General features: G+C 46.2%; 2 protein-coding genes across 13 annotated transcripts in view; both read right to left on the bottom strand.

The window, feature by feature from the left end:
- SH3PXD2A (SH3 and PX domains 2A) overlaps positions 1-875 on the bottom strand; it is a 249,230-nt gene extending 248,355 nt beyond the window's left edge. For 2 of the 5 annotated variants that reach the window (XM_027529520.1, XM_027529521.1), the window contains exon 1: positions 330-875. In XM_027529520.1, coding sequence (XP_027385321.1) covers positions 330-401 — 72 coding nt within the window. In that variant the 5' untranslated portion in view covers positions 402-875. The remainder of the gene's footprint in view (positions 1-329) is intronic. The other 3 variants (XM_027529518.1, XM_027529519.1, XM_027529517.1) reach the window with 2 other exon arrangements.
- Positions 876-5,003: 4,128 nt separating this feature from the next.
- STN1 (STN1, CST complex subunit) overlaps positions 5,004-19,743 on the bottom strand; it is a 59,379-nt gene continuing 44,639 nt past the window's right edge. For 7 of the 8 annotated variants that reach the window (XM_027528829.1, XM_027528827.1, XM_027528828.1 and 4 more), the window contains one exon: positions 10,395-10,962. In XM_027528829.1, coding sequence (XP_027384630.1) covers positions 10,640-10,962 — 323 coding nt within the window. In that variant the 3' untranslated portion in view covers positions 10,395-10,639. Of the gene's footprint in view, positions 5,493-10,394; positions 10,963-19,743 lie in introns of those variants that run through there. The other variant, XM_027528837.1, reaches the window with a different exon arrangement.

Below are 19,743 nucleotides of genomic sequence, written 5' to 3'. Positions count from 1 at the left end.
CAAGGGTTTGAAGAACGTTCCCCCCACCATCCATCAAAGCTCAGGCGGACAGATGACTTCACCGTTGTAACAGACAAGGGCAGCCACTTGCCAATTCCAATGCCAAAAAAAGAAAACGGGCGTGGGGCGGGGGGGTGGGGGGGAGCAGTGGAGGAAGGTCAGAAAAGGGTTCCCTGGAGATCACAGCCCTGCCAAGAGACCCCACCGCCAAAGGCTGCCCTGTAGGCGCTCAGCTCCGGGACTTAACACGGAGAGGGCTGAGGGGCCACCCAGGGGCCCTCAGGGGGTTCCTGGCCAGCCTCCCGCAGGAGTCGTGGGGGCGTACTCACATAGTGCTTGGAGGGGTTCCTCCGTTTCTCCACGTCCACCACGGTGGCATCTTGCACGCAGTAGGCGAGCATCTTCCCCCACAAAGCGAGTGGCGCCCCCCGGCGGCGTCACCTTCTCATCCCGGTCCGGCCCCGGCTCCTTGTCCCGCTTCCCGGGTTCCCGGGTCTCCCCAGCTACCTCGGGCCGGCGCGCCGCTGCCCGGGCTCCCCAAGCCCACAGGTACAGCCGCTGGACGGGGGCTGTTCAGAGGGCACGCGGGCTCCGTGCGCCCGGGCGGCTCCCCGTGGGCCTGCCGCGCTCCCCTTCCCTCCCGCGCCGCCGCAGCTCTCCGGCTCGCCCGCCCGCTCTCTCCGCCGCCCGGTGGGTCCGGCGGGAACTGGCGGAGCAGAGGAGGGGCGGGGGTGTGTCCCGCCGGCGAGGGGACGGGGCGGGGGCCCCGGAGCCTGCTGTCAGCGCGCTAGGGAGGGGCCGGCGGCGCCCCTTCTCTGCGCTCCGGCTCCGGGGGGCTCGGCGCTGACGGAGGCTGCGGGCGCAGGAGGCGGAGGCAGGGCCGGGCAGGCAGAGAAGGGAAGGGAGGGGAGAGAGGGGAAGCGCGCGGGGAGGGGCTCCGGGCCCGGGGGAGGGGCTCGGGGCGACGGGGAGGGGGGCTGCAGCCCGGCCGGAGAGGCCGGAGCGGGCCCGCGCGCCCCCACCGCGCAGAGAGCGCGGCCAGCGGCCTGGCGCGGCGCTGGGCGACTTGGCCAGGCACTGAAACTCGGGGTGGCTTCGGAGGGAGGAGGGGCGAGGGGGAATGAACCCAGAGCGCCCCCGCCCCGGCTTTCGGTCTGGGAGCGGATTTGTGCCTTTCGGCCCCCACCTTTACGGCCCCCTCCCACTCCTATCCCCCAGAGCTCTTTCATGAAAAGTAGTTTATTACCCCACCGTTTTCGCTCAGGCCCTCTGAGCTGGAGACAAGGACTGGGAAAGTAGGCGGCATTAAACCTTTCAAGCCAGAGCCTCTTTTGATAAACCACCTGCCCCCCTGCGGGTCACAAAGGGTATATTCTCCCCGGAAATGTGATCGATCCACTGCCTGAGTCGCTTATCGATCTGAGCCTGGATAACCAATCTGTGATATCATTCACCAGTGAGGTTACAAGACGATAACACTCCTGCCTTTAAGCCTAAGGCTTCCCTGGAACCCTCTCCTCCAGGTCGGGGAGGAGGGAAGGGAAAATCCACCACTGAGTTGGGGACCAGCTCATCACTGGCCCCAGACTCTGACTTTCTCACCACCTCTCCCTCTGGTTTAGAAAACCTACTGTTCAAGTCACTTGTCCATCCCTGGACTTGGGACACAATTACTATTTAATTCAATTTACACCCCACCCGCCACCCCCAACTGTTTCCAGCATTTTTCCATTCTAATTTCAAATATTTAAAGTAGTGTCTTCACAATTAATCCTATTGTTCACAATCACAATAAACTTTGTGACTGTGGAGCAATGCCAAGCATCTGAAATGGAGGCCAAGAGTTCTAACTGTGTTAATACTTTTTTCTCTGTACTGTCAGAACTCATGTAGATCCCAAGTTCTAAGACTGTTCACACAACTGCTTGGTACAGAGTAGCCTATTATCCTTCCAGCTTTCTTGAAGAAGGGTGCTAGGACACCAAAGGATGCTGCTATCTAATTAGTTGACCTGGAGCAAATCACTTAATACCACAGGCATTAGAGTCATTTTAAAGTTTTCTGTGAAATGGGGCTGCTGAACTAGATGGTCTTTTAAGACTTGTCCCTACATACATTCCAAACTCCTAGCAGTAGTTACTCCTTTGGAGACCATTTTGAGGGGGTTTTTTGTTTTGTTTTTCATAATTATCATGTATGGATATTGACATTTAAAAAATATTTTTTTTAATTTCTTCTCTAAAATTCTAGAAGTTTAGGCTTGATTGAGCACTTATTCTGTGCTCCTTTACAGGGCATTAAAAAACAAAAGAGAGAGAGTGAGAGAATTCAGGTGATGTTTGTGGAACTAAAGACTGAATCCAGTTGACAAATGCTTGTCCCTTCCCTCAAAGAGAAGAAAGTACACTCGAGAAACAGGGACACCATGAAGACAGTATGTAATAAAATGTCCGTTGCATGCTCAGTTGCGTCCGACTCTGTGATCCCACAGACTGTAGCCTGCCAAGCTTCTCTGTCCATGGGATTATCCCAGCAAGAATACTGGGGCACTGGGTTGCCATTTCCTTCTATAGGGGATCTTACTGACTTAGGGATCGAACCTGCATCTCCTGCTTGGCAGGCAGAGTCTTAGCTCTGAGCCACCTGGGAATGTCCATTATTATTGTTGTTCAGTTGCTGAGTCATGTCCGACTCTGTGACCCCGGGGACTGCAGCATGCCAGGCTCCTGTGTCCTCCCCTGTCTCCCGGAGTTTGCTCAGATTCATGTCCATTGAGTCAGTGATGCTATCTGAACATCTCATCCTCTGCTACCCCTTCTCCTTTTGCCTTCAGTCTTTCCTAGCATCACAGTCTTTTCCGATGAGTCAGCTCTTTGCATTAGGTGGCCAAGGTGTTGGAACTCCAGCCTCAGCATCAGTCCTTCTAATGAGTATTCAGGGTTGATTTCCTTTAGGATTGACTGGTTTCATCTCCTTGCTTCCAAGAGACTCCCAAGAGACTTCTCCAGTACCACAGATCAAAAGCATTGTTTCTTCGGTGCTCAGCCTTCTTTAAGGTCCAATTCTCACATCCCTATATGACTACTAGGAAAACCATAGCTTTGACTAGACGACCTTTGTCAGAGTGATGTCTCTACTTTTTACTATGCTGTCTAGGTTTGTCATAGCTTTCCTTCCAAGGAGCAAGCATCTTTTACTCTCATGGCTGCAGTCACTGTCCACAGTGATTTTTGGAGCCCAAGAAAGTAAAATTTGTTTCTGCTTCCAATTTTTCCCCCTTCTATTTGAAATGCCCTTTAGGATTCCAGAAAGTGGAGGCCTGGAATAATCAGGAGAACTTCCTAGAGGAAACTGTCTGTGTTGTAGGGACTCTGTATGGTCTCTAAAGTCTCTATGGGCAGAGTTTAGAATACCTTGGAATACTCTGCCTCTTCTGAAGTCCTCCAGGTCGGTTGCACTTGCCACAAGCTGTTCAACTTGTGTGTATTTGTCCATAACACATTCATCTCTTCCGAGAGTGGCTGGTGCACAGGACTGGCTGTAAGTTATCTCCTACTTCTTTGCACTCCTCATGTAGCAAACCTTCACCTTATCCACACTAGTAGTCACTGTACGAGAATCTGTTGAATGAATGATTGGGGGAGAAGGAAAGGTGGAGCGAGGACACTGAACCCTGAACCTGCAGTGATACACAGACGGCCAGGAGGATAGTGTGCACCTGGGGGAGAGTCAGGGAAGGGAGTGAGACACAGGAAAAGGAAGTGCCAGGGTCCTGCCCCGGCTGATCCAGGGTATTCGAAGGAGAGACGGCATAGGCGAGGATCAGGAAACAATTGCTTAATTAAACGTTAATTAAGGATATAAAGAGTGATAGAATGAGGATAGCTCAGTAGGAAAATTCAGTGGAGAAAAGAGGCTGAGTAGCTTGGTTTACTCGGGAGACCAATAAAACTTCAAGACAAGAAGTTTGCACCACTTATGTAGGCCACAGGCGTCCTTCCATTCTCCCGAAGGAGAGGAGACACTGAGGCCTCCCCGGTCGGATCTTAGAAGCCCAGGCATAATTAGTAAGCATGGTGGGTTCCGCGCTCCAGATGGAGACTCAGCCAGAGTGAGAGAGAGAGAGAGACATGGGGAGACCAGTATTTCGAGAAACTGATCCCAATTCTTTATTTTCCAGAGTCTGTTTTTATACACTGAGATGTTATACAAAAGTCACGTGGGGACAGCAGTCCTGACTTTTATTAAAGTCAGGTGCTTCACACAAATGTATACAGAGGTCTTAGGGGTGTTACATCATCTTCTGGCCAGGGGGGCCTGCTGACAATTTACGACCCTCTCCTTGTGACAGCGGTCAGTCAATCAGGACACTTATTTCTCCAGGGCTGATTATTCTCAAAACAGACGCCACCCAAATAAAGTTACATTCCTACAGGGTGAGGGTGTAGTGGGTTTTAGTTAAGGAAAGAATTTACTTAGCCTAAGGTCTAACGTGATTAATATCAAAGGTTAATACTTATTCCTTCTATATATTCATTAATGTGTGTAAGGGCAGGGGATATGGAGACTTAGCAACAAACGTTGGCTCAACAAATGAAAAACCCTGCACCAACACAATTTCTAATCAGCCCATTATACTTATACTAATAGTTTTCTAACTTTTCTAAGGAACCTGTTTTTAGAAGGTTTAAAGCATCTCGTGCCTCTCACGGTTGGGAGGCTGTGAGCAATCACATGTGGCCGGACGAGCCTGTCAGGCAGGCTAGAGAACCTTCAGAGGAGTTTGTAGGTTAAAACACTCTTGTCACACCCAAGAGTTTTTATTGACTGGAGCTCTAGGTTAACTCCTTCTCCGAAAGAGGTGGTGGGGGACAGCCCCCCGTAAAGTCAGAGGTGTAGGTAAGAGGACAAAGTAGTAAAGTAGGCAGGCTCTGGTTATGGGGGTAGACGCTCGAGGATTTCCAGGGGGACTCCTGAGGCTCGATCCCGCCTTTGCGTATGTCGAGCCTCCTTCCTCATGACCTTTGTCACGGGCGGAGTACCTCACTCTGGCCCCCAACATCGAAGCAAGGAAGGAAGGGCGTAGGGGCTCCAGACCGTGAGAGATCTTGACACCAGGCAACGGGCTTCTGTATCAGAGAGGATGATAGAAAAATCACTGTGGATGCTGGGCAGGCGTCCTGGGAGAAGAAGATCTGAAAGTGATGCCCAGTGCTGTGGAAAGGAGGAGACCAGGCATCACTGCCTTGAGCAAGTCCTGTTCCTTGTGGGAGTGGGAGGGAGGCCTGGACAGACCCTCAGTGCTGAGCTCTGCAAGGAAAGGGCTGGGCTGTAGGAAAATGGGAGGGCTGCTGGTAGAAAATCTGGACAACCCATGGGTTCCTGGTCAAAAGATTCTTAACAGCACACAGCCACTCTTCTTCTGTGGACTGCAAGGTGTTCTGGAAGTGCTAGTGAAGCCTGAGAAGCCCCTAGTGAGGGGTGTTCAGCTGCTGGAGGGGAAAAAAAAGGAGAGGGTTAGCTGTCCTGAGTCCCCTTGTGAGTCCAAGCACTCCCCCAAGAGGCACTGGTGGTTTTCTGCTCACCCTCCTCCTTCTGGATCAGGATTTGAACATGGACCTGAGGATAAGAGATCTAGGGGAGAGAGGGAGGATGCTTGGCTACAAGGTGACGGCCTTCTTCTGGTTTAAGAAACCCCGACAACCTGACATCTCCTAAATTCAGGGTCTTGAAGCACAACTTGAGGACCCCCCACTTCTCCTTGTGCTCCCAATTACCTCAGTCGGAGGGAGCAACTGAGCACCAGCCCCCACCCAGCCCCATGGTGCCAAGATCTCTGGGGACTAGTTGCGTAGAAGTTATCAATCAATACCTATGGGAGAAAATCTCCCTCTCCTGGGGCTGTAGAGCCAAGAGACTGTAAGTATAAAATGGTACAGACTCTCCCTTCTTCCCTGGGTATGTGTCAAGCTTATGCAGACTTCTTTCCCAACAGTGCCTTAGGCATGCCTTTCTGCTCAACACATGTTTACTGAGTGCCTCGCATGTGCCTGGCACTTTTCCAGCAATGACTGACACTAGCTGAAGGCTCCTTGGAGACAAGATGGTGTCTCATTTGTTCAATGTCCGGCATGCCTGGCACACAGTAGGTACACTGGGTGGTCTGTGTTGAAGACATCTGCTCAAGGAGTTAGTAGTGCTGAAGAGGACTAGCTAAACCCCTATTTTGCCACCTCCATCCATGAATTGGGGATGACTCCAATTCAAGGACATAATATGAGTTCTAATGACAAAGTATAATGTCATTTTTTTTGAAGTTTAGGATAAATAAGGGAAAGAGGACCCAAAATAAAGATACAAACTGACTGATACCTGAAAATCTGATTTTTCAGAAACAGAGAACTGTAGGATGCTTAGAACCAAAGAATTTTCCAACTGGAAGGGATCAGAGAGTTTACTTAGTCCTTAATTTTACAGAGGCACAAACTGAGGCCAAGAGAAACTAAGCAAGCTGCCCAATGCCACACAGCTAGGGAGTACCAGATCTCCCATCTTTGTCCTTCACCACTCTCATAAGCCTATTCACATGCAAGAAGAAATCATTTAGAGCATTACAGATGCCTGCAGATCCAGAATGTTACTCTCCCTTGACACTCCAATTCTCCATTCACACAAGCATCACAGGCTCCTTAGAACCCCCTCTCCTGCCTATTCCAGGCAGGATGCTCCTTAAGGTCAGGGACCATGTGTGTCTCCAAAGTCCCTTTGTGCACATGCAAATCCGATCAGCTCCCATATGCAGAGCCCAGCCAACCTCCTCTCCCGTGTAATCTTCATAACCACCTCAAAGATGACAACATACAGGAAAACGGTGAAAACAGTTAAATTACCAAACATTCATTTGGCTACTAATTGAAAATTGCCCTATGACAGTTCAGCCACTACTGTATTGAACCCTTATTAACATCTTTTAATTTTTTTTCAAACTTTGCTATGCTTAGTTAGGTTGTGCATTCTAAACCAGTAAGAAGCAGGTGAGGGTCTGAGAACCATGGACTTGGACTGTGGCACCACCTTTTCCCTCCCCACCGTGATGACAGCACCCCGGCCACCTGCCACATACACCCCCAACCCAGCAGAGAGCCTTATACATGCCAGGCACTCAATGAATGCTTGTATTTTAAAATTGGATATTTGTCGACGCTGCTGATGAAAATGATGCCTACATGCTGCAAAGAGTCCCCCATCCTGGGTTCTAGTCCTACTCAACCACAACCCAATCTTGTGACTTTGAAGTCACTGCCCATCTCTGGGTTTCTGGTGGTAGTCTGGTACCATGCACGCTCTAGGTTGGTAGACAAAGTGAGGTCTTATGGGTCTGAGACTCCGGGAGTTGGCAATGAACAGGGAAGCCTGGCGTACTGCAGTCCATGAGGTCGCAGAGTCAGACAGGGCTGAGCGACTGAACTGAACTGTACTGACCCAGAGATGTGCAAATTTTAGTGAGATTTGGAGCCCCCTCCTGGTCAAAGTGGTTTTAGCACCTTTAACTCAAAGCTGCTGGCCCTGCTCTGTATCCCTTTCTGTCCCTGGCTGACCTCTGGCAGGAACAGGCAGGTGGGCCTGGTACCAATAACCTGCCAGTTTACAGACTATAAGCAGTCCGGGGTGTATATGCATCTCTCTTGATTTTCCTTGTTCCTTTCTCTCTTTCTTTCAAATCAGCCCTAATAAAGAACTGTTTGGGGAGCGTCTTGAGAATGGTTCCTCCGGAATCTGGAGTAGACAGTGAGATCAACTTCTGCTTTCACCAGAGGGGAGTAAATTACTGGCCAGACTTCTCCTCCCCTAGGTTGCTGGATAATGGGACCAGGATGAGACACCAGAATTGCCCTGTCTGCTTAGCCCTATTGTTCACTAATTGCAGCCGTAATAACAGGCCCCTCCTGCTTGCCAAACCACGAGGTGGTGGAAAGCACCTTTATTTGACTCCCAACACAGTAAGTTCATCAGCAAAATCTCAGCCAGCTTTTGTACAAGATGCGAGAGTCTCAGCCTCCTGTCTCAGCCTTGACTCTGAGGGTGAGGGTCCTTATGCAGCAGAATTATTTGATAGAACCAAATCAAGTTCCAGCCTTAGGAAATGACCATTGCCCTGGAATACCAGAGAGAAATCTGCCAACTTGCATATCCAAAGAAGCCAAGGACACAATTAGATTCACAACGGAAAAAAAAAAAAATTATTCCATAACTCCAGACTACATCCCTAACACTGATGGGACATCTGGTCCCCAAACTAGCACATGGTGCTTTAAGACCTTCAGGGATGAGGGTGTGGATGGTCTATCTCAACTACTGAGAATGCCTTCAAGTATATTCCTGCCTGGTAGGGACTTACCAGCATCCTCTTGGTATAAAAGATCAGTGTACCTAGTTCCATTTTAACCATAAACCACCACAGATTTTCTTTTTCAAAATCCCCTGGATTTTCCAGAAGCCAGCAAACCCTGACTTGTCCACTGGATGACAAAAAAGAACAGGAAAGAAAAAATCCGTTGGGGAATTCAAAGGCAGTTTCTTAAAATAACCTGAAGCCACAAATAACCAAAATTATGAGTCTGGTTTTGGTTTGACCGCCTTTCTTTTTTTTTTTTCTTTTTTCTTCCAGTTCTCTATTGAGAAATGTTAGAAATTACTGATCTTTATCCTGTTTGAATCCACTTGCCTATTTCAGGTGAAAGATCCAAGACTCTTAAAAGTCAAGTCTGGCTTCGGTAATGTCTTGCCCCCTCTGTCTCATACAGATCAGATCGGATCAGATCAGTCATTCAGTCGTGTCCGACTCTTTGCAACCCCATGAATAGCAGCACGCCAGGCCTCCCTGTCCATCACCAACTTCCGGAGTTCACCCAGACTCACGTCTATCGAGTCAGTGATGCCATCCAGCCATCTCATCCTCTGTCGTCCCCTTCTCCTCTTGCCCCCATTCCCTCCCAGCATCAGAGTCTTTTCCAATGAGTCAACTCTTCGCATGAGGTGGCCAAAGTACTGGTGTTTCAGCTTTAGCATCATTCCTTCCAAAGAAATCCCAGGGCTGATCTCCTTTAGAATGGACTGGTTGGATCTCCTTGCAGTCCAAGGGACTCTCAAGAGTCTTCTCCAGCACCACAGCTCAAAAGCATCAATTCTTTGGCACTCAGCCTTCTTCACAGTCCAACTCTCACATCCATACATGACCATAGGAAAAACCATAGCCTTGACTAGACGAACCTTTGTTGGCAAAGTAATGTCTCTGCTTTTGAATATGCTATCTAGGTTGGTCATAACTTTCCTTCCAAGGAGTAAGCATCTTTTAATTTCATGGCTGCAGTCACCATCTGCAGTGATTTTGGAGCCCAGAAAAATAAAGTCTGACACTGTTTCCACTGTTTCCCCATCTATTTCCCATGAAGTGATGGGACTGGATGCCATGATCTTCGTTTTATGAATGTTGAGCTTTAAGCCAACTTTTTCACTCTCCACTTTCACCTTCATCAAGAGGCTTTTGAGTTCCTCTTCACTTTCTGCCATAAGGGTGGTATCATCTGCATATCTGAGGTTATTAATATTTCTCCTGGCAATCTTGATTCCAGCTACCATAGTTGGTTCATTTCTTACCTGATAGACAATGGCAGGTTGAGGAAGACTTAGCTGGCTGGATTTTCCCACCTAGGTGAATCTGGCTGGGATTCTGACTGGCATCTACAAGGTGTTACCCCAGGAAGATTACTATGATCACTTTGATTAACCTTACTGCCTAATATATAAATAGCTCATGTTTCAGTTGAGACTCAGTTGGTTTACGAGTATTTGAGCTGAGCCGGCTGAAAGAAGGAGAAGGGGCTCAATTTCCAAGGTACAGTCCTATCTCATCCAAGGATGTCTGGACTTAGAGCCGAACCAGGAAGTAGCAAATCTTTAAGAACATGATACTTTCCTCCGTCTTTTATCTCTGCCTACGGGTGTGTCTGTTTTATTCTTCTTGAACTGCAGACTGCTTTTCTCTGTTACTTTACCCACATAGCAGGAGTCCCCTACTACCCAAATGTCTACCAGTCCCTTAATTTCAGACACTTGAGACTGGTTGCTTCTGTAGTCTAGATCCCAGTACCCAGGAGAAACACTCTGATTGGCCCAGCTTGGGTCATATGTCCACCCCGTTCCAGTCAATTATCAGGGGGTGGGGTCATGTAGCATGAGGATGACTATCAGAGCTAACCCACTGGACTGCGAATTAATTCGAACAAAGAGGGCTGGTGCGAGTGGCTCCCACACCCCGAAACACCCCTACTAAATTACTGTTTACTTTTTCAAGGACATTATTCATTCATTTATCCACTCAATGAATACTTAAGTTACCAATTATGTCACCCACTTTATTAGGAACTGGGGCTACACTTGGGGCAAACCAGACAAAGTCCTAGTCCTTAGGAAGTTTTACACTTTTAAGGAAGATACACATTGTTTTATGAATCATCCAAATAAATGCCATATTATAATTGTGGTAATGTTGTCAAGGTGGAGAAAACATACTAAAGTATAAATGTTGGTCATCTCTGGGGGTAGCGATACAAAGCTTTAAAATTAATTTATTTAAACCTTAAAAAATTCTATAGTGTACATTTCCTTTTGGAGAAAGACTGAGTTTTAAAATTTGCCTTTTAAAAGGATCATGATGGTTCCCTGGTGAAGAGGGCTGCCTGGAGGATAAGCGGGGGCATTTGGTGGGTTGGCAGTGAGATACAAGAGGCGATGACATTGACATACCCACACTACTACAGAGACAATAGTTGGACTTCTCTGGTAGCTCAGCTGGTAAAGAATCCACCTGCAATGCGGGAAACCTGGGTTTGATCCCTGGGTTGAGATGATCCCTGGAGGAGGGCATGGCAACCCACTCCAGCATTCTTTCCTGGAGAAACCCTGTGAACAGAGGAGGCGGTCAGGTTACATACAGTCCATGGGGTCGGAAAGAGTCGGACATGACGGAGGGACTAAGTGCAGCATAGCATATATAAAATAGATAACTCATAGGAGCCTACTGTACAGCAGGCCTCTGTAATGACCTATATGGGAAAAGGATCTTAAGAAGAGTGGATATGTATATGTATAACTGATTCACTTTGCTGTACAGCAGAAAGTAATGTAACATTGTAAATCAACTACATTCCAATAAAAAAAAATTTTAATTAAAAAAAATTTTTTTTGAGTGTTGGCCTAATTAAAAAAAGAGAGAGATGACAACAGTTTAGACTAGGCTGACAGTTCTGGGTGGAGCGAAGAGAACTTTAGAAGGTAGAGCATCCTCTGTCTGATGATATTGGTCAGGGATGAGGGAATCGGAGGTGCTGAGGACAATCAAAGGTTCTCAGCCTGCATACCTTGAGGGGATGATTATGCTATTTAGTATTCTGACTTTTTCTTAGCCTGCAATATACGGACGCTGTTCTAGTCAAGGTCAGAAGTTTCCTTTAGCTATAATAAAGATCATGATAATAATAACAATAATAAAAATAATATCAACAATTGTTTTTAAGCTCCTATGTGTTGTGCCAGGCACTCTGATGAGTAAGCATTGTGCTTGTGTATTCCATAAACGGGAATTTAATCACAAACAAGAATGCCCTCCCTTGTGGGGTTCACAGTCAAGGTAGAAGAAACAATGAATTAGACAAGAAAAAAACCAAGGCTTTGGGCCTCTTCAACTCTCTAGTATTTTTTAAAATTTTGTTCAGCATTTATTTAGTAAGGGCTGGAAGAAATAAATTTTCTACTAAATGTCCACTTTTCTCCCTGCATTGAAAGTAAGGCATTTATTATATGCACTGAAAGCAGTATTTTTTTTATTTCATGAGTTTTCATACCTGGATAATGTCACTTACATGCTTGCTATCAGTAAAAGTAACTTACATGGATACAGCTTCAAACTCATAAAAGATATTTTAAAAGTTTTCATTTTAATGGAAATCAGATGTTTCCTATTTGTCTGGAGTTCTTGTTTTCCCTTTAATTTGGGGAGGAAGAGGAGGAAGTTTCTTAATAGTTAACTTCTTGGGAAGTATATTGAACGGTTTGAAGTTACTTAAAACAAATCATTTCTTCCAAGAAAACAGCACTAGACCCTACTGCTGCACGTTGACCTAGACCTTGAAGTCGGGGGGTGGGTTGGGGGGGGGGGTGACTACTGCCGCCTGAAGGGCTGCCTGATGGAAGGAGTCCAAGTCCAGCTCAGCCCACAAGGGCAAAGCATCCTGCAGGAATACCCCACAGAGATGGGAGGCGTTAGAGAGGAGGGGCTGTGAATTTTCACTTGAGGATACTGTTTATTGTGGAAGGACCTAGACCATTTGTGCCAGGAGAGCCTTGGAAAACCCCAGTCTTTCAGGCCAATTTGTCTTCCTTGCCTAATACAAGAGGGGTTACCACTGCTCAGATTTTTAGAAACAAAATGGAAAATTCTCCCTGATGGACGGTTAAGAAATCCTGTAGATAAATGCCTGATGATTAATTCATGATATTACTGAAACATGAGGGGACTTCCCTGGTGGTCCGGTGGCTGGGACTCCGTGCTCCCAATGCAGAGGCCTGGGGTTTGATCCCTGGTTGAGGAGCTGGATCCCACATGCTGCAACTAAGAGTTCACACGTGGCAACTAAGGCCTGGGACAGCCAAATAAATAAATATTCTTTAAAAAAAGAAACATGAGTATGCCAGCTCATAAGGACGGAAATGTTGGTCTGTTTTTTTCACCATGATACACCCCCTGTGCTGAGAACAATGGCTGACACATGGCAAGTTTTCCACTAACTGTTCGCTAAACCAACGATAGTCAATATTTTCAATTTGGGGGGCCATACAATCTCTGTTGCAGCTACTCAACTCTGTCTAATATACCTATACCATGACCCTGCAATTTCATTCAAGAGAAATTTCACCCAAGAGAAATCTGTACATATGTCCACCAAAAAAATATGAAAGCATTTATAGCAGCACTAATCATAATAAGTCAAAACTGAAAGCCACTCTAATGTCCACCAATGCTGAGTGGGTTAGTAGAGGTGTTATGTTCATACAATAGAATACTATACACCAGTGAGAAAAACCAAACAACAGCTTCAGACAGCAAACTGGCTGAAGTTCACAGACACATATTGAGCAAACAGAGGCAGGTGCAAAGGATATAGGCATACTATATGGTTTCATCTACATAATGTTCAAAATAGCCCAAGTTAACTTGTAGTGCTAGAGGCCATATAAATGGGTGCCTCTGAGAAGTATGAGCTGAGACGGGCACAGAGGACTATGCTGGAAATGGTCTTTGTCCTGATCTGTGTTGAAGTTTTGGCTGTGCCCTGGCATTTTACACTTGAGTGTATATATTTTACAACTTGCTATGTGGATTGTTTATGTCTCCACAAAGTTCATATGTTCATTTAAATAAAAGAAGGATTTAGCTAATAACAGATTTTCTTGATCCAGATAGAGAGTAGTTTCTGGCAGTAATTTCTTTTCTCACTTGAAATGGTCATACCAGCATCTTGCTCTGGCCTGGAAAGTAAAAAAGTAAATTTCACTGCCCATATTATTATAATAACTCAGAAATGTCGGAAAAGTCTTCAATGTGAAGACAGTACCTCAGCATCACTGAGATGCTATATATAAAGTGCATTTTAAGATTCTCTTCTTGGAGTTTTCCCTGGTGGCTCAGTGCTCAAGAGTCCGCCTGCTAATGCAGGAGACACAGGTCTGATCCCTCATCCGGGATGATCCAACATGCCACAGAGCAACAAAGCCCGTGCGCCACAACTACTGAGCCTGTGCTCTAGAGCCCGGGAACTGCAACTACGGAGCCCACACGCCGCAGCTACTGAACCCTCATGCCCTAGAGCCCATGTTCTACGAGAGAAGCCACCGCATGAGAAGCCCACGCACTGCAGCTGGAGAGTAACCCCTGCTTGCTGCAACTAGAGAAAAGCCTGTGCAGCGAAAAAGACCCAGTACAGCCAAAAATAACTAACTAAATAAAAATTATTTTTTAAAAAAGATTCTGTCTTCTTGATGATGGCTAATGCTTGACGTATGGATCATATAATGACAGCTTAACCCTGGCACAGGCACAACTTAATAGAAGCCACCACTTCCTCACTTTCCCCCATCACTGTTTTCTCCCCATCTGAATGTCACTACTACATTTTTGCTAACATTTCATGGCAGGTTAAAAAAAAAAAGATCTTTCTTTTGATAGCTTTTCTGAATGCAAACACGGCAGAGGAAGGCGGTGGAAAGAGAGTGGCTCTAGGTTTGGGTTCCTGCTCGACCGCTATTCTCTGTGCAACTCTGAAAGCTGTTTCACCTTTCTAAGCTTCTGTTTCCAGCCTGTAAAATAGAGATAATAATGCCTACCTTACAGAGTCACTGTCAGGTGAACATGAGATCAGTCAGGTATTGGGTTGACCAAAAGCTCATTTGGATTTTTCTGTGAGATGTCATAGAAAAACCTAAATGGACTTTTTGGCCAACTCAATAAAATGGTGAGCACAGTGAGGTCACATGATAAATCCTCAGTATATGTTGACCATTATTATAATTATTAATATCATTTACTAAAATAAACACCATTTGTTCTCTGATCCCATTGGTCTGTAGATTGTCTATAACTTTAGCCTTCAAACTTCAAGCAAGTTGCAAGTTGGAGTATTAATTCATTCAATGAGTACTGAGTACGGTTGGACTTCCTTATCCACAGGGACAGAGGCCAACTCTACTGTGTGGTTTTACACACGGGACTTCAGCATCTTCGGATTTTGGAATCACCAGGTGTCCTGGTGCACAAGCTTGAATCTAGATTGCTGGGAGAAATATCAATAACCTCAGATACTCAGATAACACCACCCTTATGGCACAAAGCGAAGAACTAAAGAGCCTCTTGATGAAAATGAAAAAGGAGAGTGAAAAAGCTGGCTTAAAGCTCAACATTCAAAAAATGAAGATCATGGCATCCAGTCCCATCACTTCATGGCAAATAGATGGGGAAAAAATGAAAACAATGACAGACTTTATTTTCTTGGGCTCCAAAATCACTGCAGATGGTAACTGCAGCCATGAAATCAAAAGACGCTTGCTCCTTGGGAGAAAAACTATGACCATCCTCAGTTCAGTTCAGTTCAGTCCCTCAGTCATGTCTAACTCTTTGTGACCCCATGAATCACAGCACACCAGGCTTCCCTGTCCATCACCAACTCCCAGAGTTTACCCAAACTCATGTCCATTGAGTTGGTGATGCCATCCAGTCATCTCATCCTCTGTAGTCCCCTTCTCCTCCTGCCCCCAATCCCTCCCAGCATCAGAGTCTTTTCCAATGAGTCAACTCTTCGAATGAGGTGGCCAAAGTGCTGGAGTTTCAGCTTCAGCATCATTCCTTCCAAAGAAATCCCAGGGCTGATCTCCTTCAGAATGGACTGGTTGGATCTCCTTGCAGTCCAAGGGACTCTTAAGTCTTCTCCAACACCACAGTTCAAAAGCATCAATTCTTCGGCGCTCAGCCTTCTTCACAGTCCAACTCTCACATCCATACATGACCACAGGAAAAACCATAGCCTTGACTAGACGAACCTTTGTTGGCAAAGTAATGCTCTGGTTTTGAATATGCTATCTAGGTTGGTCAAAACTTTCCTTCCAAGGAGTAAGCATCTTTTAATTTCATGGCTGCAGTCACCATCTGCAGTGATTTTGGAGCCCAGAAAAATAAAGTCTGACACTGTTTCCACTGTTTCCCCATCTATTTCCCATGAAGTGGTGGGACTGGATGCCATGATCTTCGTTTTCTGAATGTTGAGCTTTAAGCCAACTTTTTCACTCTCCACTTTCACTTTCATCAAGAGGCTTTTGAGTTCCTCTCACTTTCTGCCATAAGGGTGGTGTCATCTGCATATCTGAGGTTATTGATATTTCTCCCAGCAATCTTGATTCCAGCTTGTGTTTCTTCCAGTCCAGCGTTTCTCATGATGTACTCTGCATATAAGTTAAATAAACAGGGTGACAATATACAGCCTTGACGTACTCCTTTGCCTATTTATGTACTCCTTTCCTTCCACTTAGTAGGTAGTTACATATCCTTGGGCAAGGGAGTCAGTCCTGGCCTCAATTTCCTCGTCTGTAAGGTGGGAATGATAATAGTATATACCTATTTAGGTTTATGTTAAGATTTAAGTTGGCTGGGTGGCTGGTGCATAACTGTTCAATAAAAGTTAACTCTCATAACTGTTAGTATTATTAAGTACTTCCACTTTACTTTAAACATCTTTTATATGTCGTGGACTAAGTCTGAGGTGAGGCCACGATGTTAATAAATTGGTGTCTGACCACTGAGTCCCAAAGAGAAAATATTTTCAACTGTGCTTCAAGTAGTAAATGTGATCAAGCTTTGTCATGCATAAGAAAGGAGAATCACAGAGGCTCCAGGCTGGTTCATTTGCTGCTTGCCTCCAGCCTCAGGGCTGGGGCACCTGCCCCTCCCCGTGGATGGTGGTGTTGCCAGGGCTACAGGGCTTGTTGATGCACGGGGTTGCTGTTTGGGGTTGGTTGCTCAAGGTAATCCTCCCAGGAACAGCATCCTACTGGAGGCTCAGTGACCCAAAAAAGGGCTTCAGAAGTGACTAATATCGCTGCAAAGGATGCACATAGATTCAAGAAAATGCATTCCCTAAAGGGATACGATTTCAACCACTTAGTTGGTGCTTCTTTGCCTTCTTTAACCATAAGCATTAAGCTTCTCTGTTTGAAATTCTAGTTTCCCCAGGTGGCATTCTTCAGAGGGGCCGTTTTCTCTGGTAACTCACGGAGACTCTGACTACCTGGAATGGGGTGGGGAGGAATATTCTTTCCAAAATGTAAATCTGATGTCGGCTTTCAGCTTTAAATCTTTAATGCTGCCCTTCTCCCCACCTACACACTGCTTCCAGAGTAAATGTTCCCAGTACTGTTAGAATTCTTTGTCAAGAAAAATCCAGAAAGCTAGACTTTGGTCAGGACTTTCCCCATCCCTTTTTTATTTGTAGAGTTATAGCATTTTACACATCAAAAAATTACAAAACATTGCAATAAGTCTCCTACCCACTTCAGCCCCCAATTCCGTATCTGAAGAAGACACCCCTGATACAGTTTCTTCTGTCGTTTTTCAAACACATACACACCTTTTTTTTTTTAATACAGATGATAGCCAATTTTTTTTTAATGTTGGTTTAATATTTTTACCAATAGGAAAGCATGGCGTGCTGCAGTCAGTCCATGGTGTCACAAAGAGTCAGACACGACTGAGCAACTGAACTGAACTGAGTATTTTTAAACTCTGAGGGTCAAACAAGACCATATGTATCCATGGGTTGTAAGTCATATAGACATGTGCTTATGATCCACTCTACTTCAAGTGTCCTGGAGACAGGGTTGCAGCTTTGCCTTGGCATCCCCCTCTACAACATGGCATGATGCCTAGCATACAGTTGACACTCAATAAGTACAATGCGCTGGCCAAATCCACTGAAACATTTATTAAGCACCATTCTGTCCCTACTGCTGGGTCTGTCACAGAATTCCAAGTGAACTGTGATGTGGGCAACCTCTGAGGGAATACATGGGAACGGTCAAGTCCAAGACCTCCGCTGGCTATAGGTTCAGAACCTGTCCACCTCCTATTTTTCCTCGTTACCTGGGTCCACAACAAATGGACAGGAATGGCAGATGCCTCCTCACCTCGCCCTCAGGCTCACCCTAGGGTGTGGTGTGTGGGCTTGTGCCCAGCCCTCGACGGAGTGCTGACACCACCATTCCCAAGCTGGCTCTTGTTCCCAGGAGTGGTGTGTCTACTTCTTGCCTTCTACCAGGTCAAGGCAAGCTGGGACTGGAAGGAAACCACACAGGCTGTTTGCTGACTCTTCCTGAGGCGCTGGGCTGGGCTGGGCTGGGCTGGCTGCTGGATGAGTCAGGCCTTTTCAAGCTTCTTCATGTTGGGAGAAGACTCGCTGCTCAGGTGGTTTGGGGTCTTCTAGGTTAGATCCTCTCTGATCGCTTGCCTGTGGTCCAGGTCACGTCCAGCTGGTCACCATGCATGATGGTTGCAGAGAGGGTGACATTTTCAGTTCATGATAAGGTGGACCCCACTGATGATACATAACAAACTCATCATATGGCCCTCCCCATCTCCTGAGGCTGCGATTTCCAGTTGTTTCCACAGTGACGCAGGGCAAGTGGTTTTTGTATGCACGGTGCTCCTGCTAGAGTATTTGGGTTGGCCAAAAAGTTTGGGTTTTGCCATAACAGCTTACGGACAAACCCGAATTAACTTTTTGGCCAACTCGATATTTTTTTCTTTCCCTTCCACTCAACAGACCATTCTGGATGCAAAAGCGGGTGGGGTGGGAATGTGATCTTGTTCTAAAATTCACCTTGCCTTGATTCTCACTGCAGTGCAGTAGGAATCTTACTCCTAAAACTCAGGGTGAGGGGGGCAACACATCATATGCCTTCTTTTTCTTTATTTCAAGTTAGCTGAGGCTTGGGAGCCCTCATTCTCTAGGCTGGAAAGAAAGTAATATTGGTGGTAATGGGGTGGGGCAGGCTCTCCCCTTCTCTTGGGATGCGTGAAAATCCATCATATAGGAGGGTACATGGTGCCTGGAAAATGGGCGCTGTGTCCACTTTTCTGAGACCAAGTCTTCTGCTCATGTCCCCAGGGTGTTCCTTTAGAGGACGCTTACAGAAGCTTCCTTTCCAAGCTTGAGAATCTCGGCTGAGGCTGGGGATCTTAAGTCAATGCTTAAGTCTGCAAGAGACACTGCAAAATCTCCCCACAGAAGTTCTGCCAACCTGCCACCTGCCGCAGGCACCCTGGGCAGCACATTCTGGTCTGCCAGGCCTGAAGCCCACTCATCTCCAGTCCCTCCCAGGCTCCAGGCTTCCAGAAAACATAAGCCAGCTTGTCTGCACAAACAACTTCTGGTTTCAGCCTCCAAACCAAACCTCCTGGAGGCAAGGCTGGCTTCTTGCTTGGAAGAAGAAATTGAAGACAGGAAATACAAATCCCATGCTAACAGCTCAATATATTATTCTGCCACCAAATTTATATTAGAATAATCATTCACAAATTTCAGTACATCAGAACACTGTGTACTTCTCACAGGTTACTTGTGCCACATATCACTGCTTGTGTGACACCACTGTTGCTCTGCTCTAAAGTAAAGCTAAAAAAACCAAAAAAGAAAAACAGAAGCATTTTCTGTCTTCACCCCTGCTTTCTTTCCTCCATTCACTGACTGTCCTCAGAACAAAACTAAAAAGCCTTCTCCCTGAGGATGCAATTTCCAGCCAATAAGATTATCCAAATGGGTGTTGCCCAGTGCCCCATGAACTGTACCAAACCTGGTCAATGATGAAAATGCAAGATCACCTTATTATGATAATTAGGCTATGCTGATTAAAGTGGAAGCATCATTAAGGCCATTTCTATTACTAAACCTATCTTCTCCACTTAATTAGCACTTTCTTAAAAACATCTTTAGTTTCTTACAGTTTATCTGACTGGGGACAGAGTCACTGAACCAGAGTTGAATGGCGTCTGGTTTATGAGAGGACTGAGTCTATAATATGGTGATTGGTTTTTAAAAGATTGCTGCCTTCATGTATTATATAACATTTGGGCAGGCATGTGTC

This window comes from Bos indicus x Bos taurus, chromosome 26, assembly GCF_003369695.1.
Source record: "Bos indicus x Bos taurus breed Angus x Brahman F1 hybrid chromosome 26, Bos_hybrid_MaternalHap_v2.0, whole genome shotgun sequence".
In the NCBI taxonomy this organism is placed as follows: Eukaryota; Metazoa; Chordata; class Mammalia; order Artiodactyla; family Bovidae; genus Bos; species Bos indicus x Bos taurus.
This window is presented reverse-complemented; position numbering and strand designations above follow the sequence as displayed.